The sequence below is a fragment of the Aspergillus mulundensis genome, assembly GCF_003369625.1.
Source record: "Aspergillus mulundensis strain DSM 5745 chromosome Unknown scaffold_17, whole genome shotgun sequence".
NCBI lineage: Eukaryota > Fungi > Ascomycota > Eurotiomycetes > Eurotiales > Aspergillaceae > Aspergillus > Aspergillus mulundensis.
This window is the reverse complement of record NW_020797905.1, coordinates 365,024-376,734: the sequence shown is the minus strand read 5'-3', so window position 1 is coordinate 376,734 and position 11,711 is coordinate 365,024. Positions and strand designations below refer to the sequence as shown.

The 11,711-nt window shown below is 51.5% G+C and overlaps 4 protein-coding genes across 4 annotated transcripts; 1 reads left to right on the top strand and 3 right to left on the bottom strand.

Annotated features, from left to right (window-relative positions):
- Window positions 1-668: 668 nt before the first annotated feature.
- DSM5745_10915 (short chain dehydrogenase/reductase family) lies at window positions 669-1,672 on the bottom strand (the record flags this gene model as incomplete). The annotated part of the gene is made up of 3 exons (XM_026752931.1): window positions 669-1,267; window positions 1,340-1,574; window positions 1,643-1,672. The coding sequence occupies 3 exons, from the start codon at window positions 1,670-1,672 to the stop codon at window positions 669-671; spliced, it is 864 nt and encodes a 287-aa protein (XP_026598569.1).
- Window positions 1,673-2,301: 629 nt separating this feature from the next.
- Window positions 2,302-3,333, top strand: DSM5745_10914 (deubiquitinase OTU2; the record flags this gene model as incomplete). The annotated part of the gene is made up of 1 exon (XM_026752930.1): window positions 2,302-3,333. One exon carries the CDS (start codon window positions 2,302-2,304, stop codon window positions 3,331-3,333), a length of 1,032 nt encoding a protein of 343 aa, XP_026598568.1.
- A 402-nt stretch (window positions 3,334-3,735) lies between these two features.
- DSM5745_10913 (CFEM domain-containing protein) lies at window positions 3,736-5,426 on the bottom strand (the record flags this gene model as incomplete). Its single annotated transcript, XM_026752929.1, has 8 exons — window positions 3,736-4,151; window positions 4,209-4,276; window positions 4,333-4,715; window positions 4,767-4,834; window positions 4,882-4,918; window positions 4,971-5,149; window positions 5,204-5,339; window positions 5,394-5,426. 8 exons carry the CDS (start codon window positions 5,424-5,426, stop codon window positions 3,736-3,738), a joined length of 1,320 nt encoding a protein of 439 aa, XP_026598567.1.
- A 1,261-nt stretch (window positions 5,427-6,687) lies between these two features.
- On the bottom strand, window positions 6,688-10,085 carry DSM5745_10912 (putative histone acetyltransferase; the record flags this gene model as incomplete). The annotated part of the gene is made up of 4 exons (XM_026752928.1): window positions 6,688-9,248; window positions 9,320-9,367; window positions 9,456-9,535; window positions 9,598-10,085. 4 exons carry the CDS (start codon window positions 10,083-10,085, stop codon window positions 6,688-6,690), a joined length of 3,177 nt encoding a protein of 1,058 aa, XP_026598566.1.
- Window positions 10,086-11,711: the final 1,626 nt, after the last annotated feature.

Here is an 11,711-nt window from a genome sequence, read left to right as displayed (position 1 = left end):
CTTACTCTTTGGCCGATGTCAACCGTGAATCGACTTGACAGAGAAGCCGGGTACACTAGAGCTGGTTCCAGTGTGAGGCATTTACCAAACCCAATACTAACCACCGCCACTCTCCACCCCACGGATCCGTCGCATGCTGTTCATTTTACTTTAGACTACGACTTTATCACGAGCGGGAATATTGTAGGCCAATTGCTTGGGTCCGTTGGCGTTAGATTTTGCGATAAACGGTGGTACAGCGTGCTCAGCCTCCACAGCTGACGGGCTCGGCGATTATTACCGCTGGATCGGTAGTGGACTGTCGGACTTGTTATTGTCCTTGGACTTGAAGCGCGGAGATTCGTATACTTGTCAGCTGCTCTCTGTTGGTCTGTGCGATCGGATAGGATGCTGGGTGGTCATCTATGGTCCGGAGTACTAAGGGTACTAAGGATTACTTTGCAGTGTGCGGTTCCGGCGTCATGACGTATGGGCAGGTTCAAGACTATAGTGCATTATTTAAAGGGGCATTTTTTTGAGAAGGTATAAGGAAATGCAGTCTGGTAGATTCTTTGGAATCATGCGCTTGAGCATCGATTAGCCGATAGTCAGGGAATATCCCATCACTCTGCACACTGCCCAGCAAGTCTAATCGTTTCTATACTAGCACTCGAAACAAGATATATACTTTACAGCTTGGCAGCCACAACACTTCCCCCATCCACCGTGATAGTCGACCCATTGATGTACGCTCCAGCCCGACTACTCAAAAACAGACAAGCACCCGCGACATCCTCCGGCGTTCCAATACGTCCTAGCGGAATGCCAGCCTCGATCTCGTTCTGGAAGCTCTTCAATGTCGCTGCCATCATCTTACTCTGGAATGGGCCGCAGGCGAGAGTATTCGATCTAGAAGCGGTCAGTATCAGCATCATTATCACCTCAAGAGCGGCGAGCAACCCGGTAGCGGGTTCATCCACATACGTGATATTCCTCTTCCCCAAATGATTCGCAAGCACCCGGCTCATATGATGCAAGCCCGCCTTGCTAGCGCTGTACGCGAAAGTCTCCAACGCAGGAACTCGCAACCCATCAACACTTCCAATATTGATGATTCGAGCAGGGTCATTGGGCGCCGCGGCCTTCTCTAGCAGAGGCGTAACGAGCTTCGTAAGGTCAAATACACGGTGGAGGTTTAACGTGAGGACCCTCGTCCACGCCGCAGACGGGTACTCGTCATATGGCGCGCCCCAGTTTGAGCCGGAGTTATTGACGAGGACGTGGAGTTCTGCGCAAAGCACCCATTAGCTCTGCCCTTTCTGTTCTACGCGTGGCATGAAGATCACGGGATAGCACGCACTGCTCTCCCTCCTCCCCAGCTCCTCCGCAAGCTTCCTGATATCCTCCTCCTTGTAGAAGTCCGCCGGGATAGCGTGCGCTTTGCCCTTGCCGAGCGCATTGAGCTCCTGAACGGCTTGGTCGCACGCCTTGGCGTCCCGGGACGAGATGTATACGGTTGCGCCGTTGGTGACGTAGCCTTCGGAGATCATGCGGCCAATACCTTTGGCGCCGCCGGTGACCAGCACCACTTTGCCCTATGGTGTGAGGGTCAGCTATATTGTACAGTCGCAGCAGGGGAAATGCGGAGGACGGGGCGGCCTACCTTGACGTCGAATAGGCTTTGGACATCCATTATGAGGTTAATGATTGTTGCCAAAACTAAACCAGCAAGAAAATATTGCAATATATGATACAAGTGAAGTCTCGAGGGTTATGTACAAGGAAAACGAGGCATCGCCTCCTCCCAGCTGGACAACCGAGAGCACCCCAGACCGAGCTGGGCCGAGGCTCACAACAGGAAGAATGTTAGTCCGTCGTAATGGAGAACTGCCGATTGCTTCTACTGGTCCCCGCCAGTGACAGGGATGGGCAATCAGGAGAATTGGGCATGGCTGAGACGTGTACAGGAGCTGCCAAAGTAATAACTACCGTGGTTGCTCAAACTAGGGGGGAGTGTCAAAGTTGCGAGCAATTTTACCCCAGATGTGATGGATCATAATACACACTATGCCTAATTAGGTGCCAAAGTGGGACCTCATATCGGCGGGGCACAAGTTTTGATCTCCGGCAGGGACAGTAGTGTCACAGTAATCAGTCCATTTTCACTGCTTTAGTCTCATAAATCACCCAGAAGCACAATCTTTTTCATATCGGACAATTTTAACACTCTTTACAGCCCCTCGACCCCCATACTCCCACAAAAGCCTCAACAGCATTCTGCCACCGCATCATATCCCGCCACGCCTCGAACAAACACATAGAATGGAAGACCTCCTCTCCCGCCACCGCAAAGAGCAAAAAGACCTACAAGCCCGTATAACACAAAAGAAGAAGTCAGCGACTAAGAAAACCCGCCGCGGAATCAACGATGAGTGCGACCGACTCCAGCGAGAACTCACGGAGCGCCACCAGGCCGAGATCGCGGAATTGAACGGCGAGACAGCACCACCTGCTGATGCTCTAGAGGATCTTGACTTGAACGGTGAGGCTGCGACGAATGGCGATACCAAGGAGTCGGAGAGTACACAGGAAGGAAGCGGAACTGGAGAGCCATCAACACCAGATTCAGCATCGGCATCGACATCGGCATCGCCCTCACCAACACCATCGACGGACTCCTCAACACCAAGCACAACCTCCCGCGGAAAGAAACCAAACAGACAAAAAGCGCGTCTAGCCCGCCGCGCCGCCGAACAAGCCGCAGCCGCAGCACAGGCGGAAGAAGAAGCCTCGACACAAACGAACCACCGCGGCAATGAGAAAGAGATCATGGACGCTTCCTTCAAGAAGCTGAAGCTCAAGGAGATTGAAATCAACCCAGACGGGCACTGTCTTTTCTCCGCGGTCGCCACACAACTAGACGAAATGGGCCTCGGACTCCGACCAGACCCCTCCCGAATCATTTTGCAATCTACGACGCAGACGCGCGTGGATACAGTTGCAAGTCCCAAGCATGATGGGTACAGAGCTGTGCGCGCGGTCACGGCGGATTTTATCAGCGAGCATAAGGACGATTTCGAGCCGTTCATGGAGGAGCCGATAGACGCTTACACGCGGAAGATTAAGCTTACGGCCGAGTGGGGCGGGCAGTTGGAGCTGCAGGCTATTGCGCGGGCTTACGGGGTGGATATTAATGTTGTACAGGGTGATGGGAGGATTGAGAAGATTGAGTCGGGAGATGCAAATGGGGATGTTGATGAGGAGGAGCAGAAGAAGAGGGTGATTTGGTTGGCATATTATCGGCATACGTATGGGCTTGGGGAGCATTATAATGCTTTGACGACGAGGGTTTAATATTGCATGCATATAAAAGCGGTCGTACATAGATTTTGTCAATATCTAGATGGATGGTGTCTGGACATCATCCGGTTTGTTTCATGAATATATCTCACTTCGGGGTCCTCTGTGTTCAACTGCTGAATTGCTGGACAGGCTTATATAGTGTCCTCTTTTTTCGCTGATCCAATTCACCGTAAGAAAGAAGTGTGGTATTAGTTATTTTCATTAATCATACATCGGCAGATATAGATAAAATTGTAAGTAAGGTATATATACATAAGAAAAGAAGAGTCGCAGCCCCTAATAGGCCAGCAAGAACGCGGGAATTCCGCGCCAGGGGAGTCAGTCCAGCGAACAAGACTGACTCAACCAAGAAGAAGATAGAAATAAAGAAAGGCATGACGTGGCATTTCAACTTCAAGGAGTCCCCTTGCGGACCAATTGTGCTGCAGAGTGGGATCTGGCGTCTTCATAAGAGTGATGGGTATCTTGCTTAGACCATCCAGCATCTGCATCCGCATCCTCGCCCTCGACCTCCTCCAGGCGGATAAACTCCTGCTCAAGTCGGATTCCTCCAACGGAGTCAAGATTCGGTGGGTTGTTGTGCGCTTTTGAGGGAATATGCGTTGAGTAGCGGGCGCGAGACCCGTTTCCGGAGTGCGAGCCGGACGCACCGCTACCCTTGTAGTTGTAGCGGTTTGAGCCGTATGCGTAGGTGTCGGTTGGTGGTTTGAAGAGGCGGATGAAGAGCGTTCGGATTGCGGGCATGCAGGCGCACATGATGGCGACGTCGAACTCGAGAAGACTCCATATTCCGACAGGGACGAAATCCTCTGGTGTGTCTTGTTAGCATTAAGAACAAACGGCTAGAATTACGGTTGTGGACATACTTGTTGGGTTTTGTGTGCTGTTGAATCCTACTGTTTTCACGAGCCGCATGATACTTATGATGGTGACCCTGTTGAGTATTAGAGCTGAGCGGTGGGACGGAGCGGATGTAGGATGTAGACTTACACTATACCCACGCCAAACATGAGCATCACTCCAAGTCGTTTCCCAAGCGGCATGTGGAGCTTGACCACAATCGGCAGAGGCATGATAGTAATAACAACGTCAAGAAGAATGTTGATAATGGAGTGCGCGAGAAGAATATCGTTCTGGCTGATACACTTGCCCTCATGTTCCCCATCCCATTCATTCCAATAGTGGGATATAGGTTGGCAAGAACCGAGCAGGACAAAGACGGCTCCGAGCCCCCACATGATGGTTACAGTAAGAGTGATGTAGACGGCAATGCGCAGGCCCCGGTTTGGGAAAAGACGAAGATAGAGCATCAACATGGAGCATTTGACAATGGCAATGCATGCGCCGTAGAGCTCTTCCTCAATGAAGAATAGCTGCCGCAGTTGTTAGTGAGTCACATCAGGCGCTTTACGCGTAGGTCCCACCTTGAGAGTCTTCCTTATATCATCGAAAGGCACGGCCCATATATCTTTGCCTAGACCAGTATCCTTGACTGCGGGGCGTTAGAAGAAATACAACCATAAAAGTCGGAACACTTACGTTTGATTCCAATACCGGAGATAGCGGCTGCAAAAAGCTAGCTTCCCGTTAGCATTCCTCCAGTGACTACCAGCACAGACAAAGTTTACCAGAGCAACGAAGATAAGTAAGTCATCCCAGCCCAATCGTTTGTCCATAGCGCGGCTCGTCAGGCGCATCGCAACTGAAACAATCGCGACGACGATGCCGACAATATTGGTAACAGGGAAAACGTGCGTATCATCACTATACGGGTATTGGCAAAGGGTGTAGGTCATATTCTTCGCGGCTGCGGTTCCATTAGCGGGCTGGGTTGGGAGTGATGGGGAGCTTGGATGCTTACTTAGGGACTCCATGACCGAGCAGGACCCGAGAACACAGGCTGTAGACTGTGCGTTGAGCTGAGCATCGCCGCAAACGCAGTCGAGATCGGTGAAGGAACATGTCGAGTTGCCGATGGCGGAGATCAGGCACGTCAGCTTAGGTTGTCAGTACTTTGCCTTCAGATTTACATAGAGGTATGGCGTGAATACCGCGCAGGTTGGAACGTCTGGTGGAATCTCCATGATGTGTATGGAGCAGACGAATGATACGCCTGACGGTTGACGACGAGAGATGCCGTTACAGGATGCTCAGCCAGTGCCCGAGGACACTGACAGTAGTTATATGAGTTGGATGTGGAGACCATGGTACGTGCGTGCTGCATGAACCGGTCCCTGGCGAGTGTAGATCATGCAGATAACTCAAATGATAATGGTGATCAATGCAGGTACCAGCTCCCCGGCAGTAATTTGATGACATCCAGAGCCGAATAGACCCTGGCGAGTGAAAAGTCATGACAGGAAGGCGACATATGCCGGTGCATCCAAGTTGCGATGCCAATATTCTATGGACTATAAGGCCTTTTGCTTGGTTCGTCAACAAAAATTCGGCAAATTCGCACATCGATACCGAATCAGCAGTGGAGAGTTCGCTAGTGCGCCTCAAGGTTTGCCTTCTGTAACTCGTTTCAGTAAAGTGTCTCGCCAACAATGATTCCAACCCGCTGGTACCGTGGTGATCATGCGGTGGAGCATGGAAGGCTGGCGTCCGACGCCCCCCGTATCCCGTATACCCCTCCTGACGTTGACTCGATGCGGGCACCGCTTGCTCTGCCTTTGCACCGGAAGTGATCCGATCACCCGTCACGGCTCGAATGCCGGCTCATTATTGCTAACTTGATAGAGCGGTAGTGCCTAAAAAGTTAGCACATAACGATCTTCGGTTCGTCGTCAATATTGGCTGCGTTGAATCAAGCTTGCTGCAGTGGTGTGACTCGGGCTTGAGGGTTGTTCTCCACGTGCGGACAGGTTTCCTCGGCGATTAAGCCTCTGGCCTGCATGAGAAGAATACCCACATGTTTGGGTAGCCAATGTGTACAACCATATCACGTAGGGGTGCTAAACAAACAGAGTACTCCGTCGAGTCAGGCGCCGCTAGCCCGATTTGGTGGAGTACACGAACTAGCAACGAACTACCGGCTACTATAAGGTACATCTATATTCTATAGATTTATTCAAATGAATGTATTCAAGACTTGTTGGATTGCCACTATACCAATCGAACCGGATTACAAGCCAGTCCACTGTTCTTGATAAGAAACTCGATAAGAATAGAAGTAGAAGCCCAGGCGAAAAGACCATAAGAACTCCGGTTCCTGCCCACTCCTTGCTTGGCACAACAGAGACGGAGAAAACAGAATAAGATATCAAATATAAATGATTAATAACGCCCACCCATGCCAAATCGTACTCCTTAACATCGTAGCCTGTCCCCTGTGCGGGGGATTTATGTCTCGTCCATAACAATATCACCCTCTGCATCGGCTTCGCTCCCATGATCGTCAGGGACCCCAACCCCCTCACTCTCCGCAGGTATAAGCATTTCGATCTTCTCCACCACTGATTTTCGACTAGCGGACCGTGTCAGCTTTGTTTTACCTCCAACACCTTTGCCCTTCGAAGGTGTCACCGGCTCTTGCTGCTTTTCAACAGCTGTCGGTCCATTGATGCCATTCGTTTTGGGAGATACTTGGGCATCAATTGGGTTTTCAAGCAGGCCTGGAGTCTCCTGACGCGCTGTTTCATCCGCTGGTGGGGCAGGCTCTTGTCCGCTGGTGGCCCCTGTTTCTCCGGAGAGCTCAAGCTGATCAGTTTCTAGACCGTTGGTAGCCACGCTTGTCGTGTCTATTGAAGGGGAATCAAACAGCTTCGCACTCCGACCCCGCCTTACGCCAGACTCATTCGCGTTTGGATTGATAGTTGACAGGAATGACGCTTTTCGGGGCGTACTGCGACCACTGGTACGAGTGGTATTCGGAGTGATAGAAACTTTCTGGAATGACTTAGGCCCAAAAGGACGGGCACCACGTTTCTTGGACACTGGTGCTTGAACCGGCGGGTATACCTCGAACCGCCAAGCGGGAACGTTGCTCGCAGGCCCAGGTTCCGTTTGCTCGGCCGACTTGGATGCGTCTGTGGATGCTCGATGGTGGACGCCATTACTATTGGACAGGAGAGCCGTGGAAGGAGGCCCTGCAGGTTCATGCACCTTACCCGCAACTGCGGCACTAGCCGTGCCGGTGGTAAGAGTTTGCTTGGAAGCTTCTTCAACTAGTTCCTTTGCTTCATCCTCTTCGTCGTCAAGCCCTTCGCGCGGTGCAACGGTATGTATTGGGGCGCGATCGAATTGCGACTGGTTATTCCGGCCCATGATATATGGTGTCCAAACAAGAGCATCTGGGTTAAGCGTCACATAGCCTTTGCTTTCCCAGCCGCGAATACATTCCTCGAAGTAGTTGTAGTCGAGACGAAGAGCATATGTCCTGGTCACCGGATCCCTTACTAGAGCGCGTAAGGCTTCCAGGCCCGAAACAACATCATCCGCCGTCATGCCTGTTCGCTCAGAAAGCTCGGCGATACTGAGCGGCGTCTTTTGATTTCGTAGCTGGTATGACAAAATAAGTCGCCAGTAGTTTCGATATGATACCAAGCCCATGTCAGAAAGAGGCTTCTCCGGCGAACCTGTCTTGCCTTCGATGCGTGTGAGAAGGTAAGAGAAGTCGATGAGGAGGTTCCCGTAGCCTTTTCGTTGGTGTATTGGTAGAGTAAGGATACAAGAGACATTATTCGCTGAGCTGGGCCGTTTCTCTTTGCTGAAGTATCCCACAAAATGACACCCTAACTCGTCGAACTCGGTCATGACATAGAAAAGGAAGGGTTCGACGTCATAGTAAAGCGTCTTGGACCCCAGGAACAGTTTGGCGAGCAAACACAGATTTTGGCAGTATACGGGATTTTTCCGTCCGTCCACTTCGAAGATCGAAATCGAACCTTCACGATAGATCTCATCGCCAGGAGGGTGCTTCGCGGGGCACTTGAGTTTATGGCGCCACGCGACATAGTCTGAATTCATATACTTCAAACAGAACTCGCATATGTAGAGCACTCGATTCCGACTATACTCCTCAGGATACGGCGCCGCGTACCATGTCTCGACTTCAAACCCGCCAAAATTGATATACTTGATCCTTGATGGAGGACCCGATACTTTCTGGGAAGCATGCTGCGCAGCCTCGCCGCCAGTCTCGGATTCCAGTAGACGTTTTTGCCATGCCTCTTCAGCTTTTTGTCGCGCGGCTTCAAAGCGTTCTCGGTCAGCATGGGTAGGTAATGTTTTGGATGTGTCAGCATCTGTCTCAGAAAGAATTCCTCCATAAGGCTTGGATTTTGAGGACTCCTCCAGCTCACGATCACTGAATGAATAAAGAGAGGGGAAATAAGAGGCAGGTGTTATTGGCGCGAAGTGTGCCTGTGGAGGTTCTTGTGGTGGAGGTTGTTTGAGGATTTTTCGGTTCCTGATCGAGGACCGACTGCGCGAATTGAGGATCTTGGATAATTTGGTCTCATGCAGCCGGAAGGCCACGATGAGTTTGCCAAACTGTTTCACTACGACCCGGCAATGTTCCGGCTCATCCTTCCGTGTACGCCGAGAACGGGTGCGGACCGGGGACAAAGCATCTCCGTCCTCTTGGATCTGATCTTGCGAGTCGTCTCGCTCGACCTGTGCAGGCGATTGTCTCTGTCGTTTTCGAAGAAAGGGTGTGTGTTCCTCTGCATCGGCGGATTGCGTTTTGCGCTTCCGCAGCGATCGCGAGCTGTTTAATAGCTCGTCGTCAACCGTCACGGTATTGAAGATGGAATGAAAGTCGGAACCTTCCTCGCCACTATGAGCCGGCAAAAGCTCCTTGTTCATGTTCTTCGGGCCGCTTTTCCTTCGATGCGAAGAATCTTTGGGGCTCGGCTCCAAGTCCTCGCTGTGGCAGGTTGGACATCTCCAAGAGCCGGCATCTAGGAATAATTAAAATCATGCAAGGCATGCAAGGGAGAACGACAAAAGACAAGGTGCAGTGTCGGCCTACCTTCGGCATCGCTAAATGCATTGTTTTCACGGGCGCATTGCCGATGAGCTGTCGGGTTGCCGAGTTAGTGAGAGGTCCGCTAAATTCCGGGGTTCTGGCTGGGCCTTTATTTTGATAGGGCCGCAAATCAACATACAGTGATCGCCACAAACAGCACAGCTCAGATACTCCTCAAAGTCATCGCTAGGGTCATGGTCTTCATCTTGATTGCAAAATCTATTCGCATTATGTTAGTTCGGATTCGCGAGAACTCGACATATGTACTAGGCCGCACTTACACGCAATTCCCGCGAACTGTATTATTATCCGCTTCAGCTTCCGCACGGCCGTTACTTTCTGCCTCCCATTCCTCATCGGAGTCGCGATTGCTCGATGAGCTGGAGCCTGCTCGCTCGCTCTCGCTTTGTTCATTGAATTCTGGATCTTCTTCTGCGTCCGCATCCGCGTCCGCATCATCGTCGTTCTCCAATGTTGGAGCTCCTTTCGGAATCTTGACAGCTCCAACAGGTTCTGCTTCGTCGACTTCACCATTTAAAACATGGTCATAATCCACCTCTCCCTCAGCGTCTAAATCCTCGTCAACCTCGGTTGTTCCCGTTTCCGCCGCGACTTCACCCGAATATGCGCGGTGCACAGCATCCTGAAGCTGCTGGTCCATCTGGTAGAGGTCGGTCTCTTCTCCCTCGGCGTCCTGATCACTATCCACAAAGTACTCCGCCGGTGGTCTCAATTCATGGTTGGCGGCCGGCGGCACGGTTGCCGGCATGGTGTATGTCACTGCAGTCGCCAGCTTGAAGGGCTAACGAATCCGTTGAGTAGTGTTGTATCCGCTGTGGTTTATCTCTAGGGATAAATGAAGGCAAGCCCGATAGTTGAGACTAAGGTCGCTTGTCGTCAATCATCGGGAGCCGCATGCAACGAGCATCGGGAACATGAACGAATGGCCTTGGACCCGAAGTATCCAATGATCGAATGCGCCGGAGCCGTAAAGTGCGCAAATCAATAGGCGGCACCGCTTCCTATCCACTGCGCATCCGGGAAAAGTATCAGTGAAGCTCCAAAGTCACTGGGTTCTAACAATGGCACGTAACGCGTTGAATCAGGGCCGGAAATCATACCTCTCAGGCATACAGAACAGCCACTTCAAACAGATTGTAGGAAGACACGTAGGTCGACAGCGCAACAGTCGTCCAAGGGGTTTTCTTTCACCATTCAAAGCGCTCGGCGACGGCCATCTTCGCCACCTTCTCCTGCCTGTGATGTTGAAAGCGTGATGACTCAGCCGCCCGTCGCATGCACTAAGCCGTTTTCGGGCTCCCGCCCAGACCTCGAGAACCGACAAATGAACGGCGGTGCATTATTGCTGCGGCTTCACTGCGACGCAGACCACATCGATCAATTGCTTTCGATCTCAACTCTTGCCGTTGCGTTTCTCATACCTCACAACTCATCATGGGCGTTCCTTTTGAGGCTTTGCTCCCTTATGGGATCGTTGTTGTTGTACGTGCCCCCGCCGGCCGTCCGGTTCCGTATCGGCCATGAGGGAACATTGAACGTCGAGCTATCGGAGGCCATTGCGCTTCCTCTGGCATGATGACTCTATGTTCTTCCTCCGAACACAGTCTTTGAGGAACTTATTCTGATGAGCCCAGATGTTCGGTGTGACCGGTGTCGGTCTCTCGGTCGTGAAGACCTACGCAAATGAGGGCAAGAAGGCCCGGTGGAACAGGGATCTGTGGGATAGAGTAAGGATTCCTAGCCCCGTTCAATTCCTACTTTAGTTCTACTGCGCGCTTTGTCCGCGCGATTTGCGCGGAACACGATGGCTGACATCTCTCCAGCAAAGTATGTGCCTTCAGGACCCGACTATCCATTCGCAATTGCTTTTCCTGGCACAACCACTAATCAACGCTTGCACAAAGTGATGGAAAGAGACTTGAGACTCACAGGCACCCTACGAGGCCAATCGACAAACCCGGAGGCGCCGAAGGGCTTCGAACTCAGCAACCCATGGAAGGTCGAGAAACGCATGTACTAGACTGCGTTCGCCGTTCAATCGTTGTTTTCGTCTACACTCTCGACCTATTCACTTGCCGACAACCCAGTCCCGCGCTCGACAGCATATGTTCGCAAACTCCAGCCGGTGCTCGCTCCGTGCCGTGATTAGGGTTGCGAGTCATTTCCCTGTGATCCATCAACTTCCCCAGTGATCGGACTGACCAACACGTCATTTATGCATGTGCTTTGGGGGAATATTCTTAGATTTGTTTGTATCATACCATCAATGCCAATGACGTCTTCCACTTCAGCATCTATCTCTATCCAGGAAATGCAAGAACCAGTCTCATTACTATAGCAGGATGGGAATTGGCCGTCTTGAGTTACAACTTGA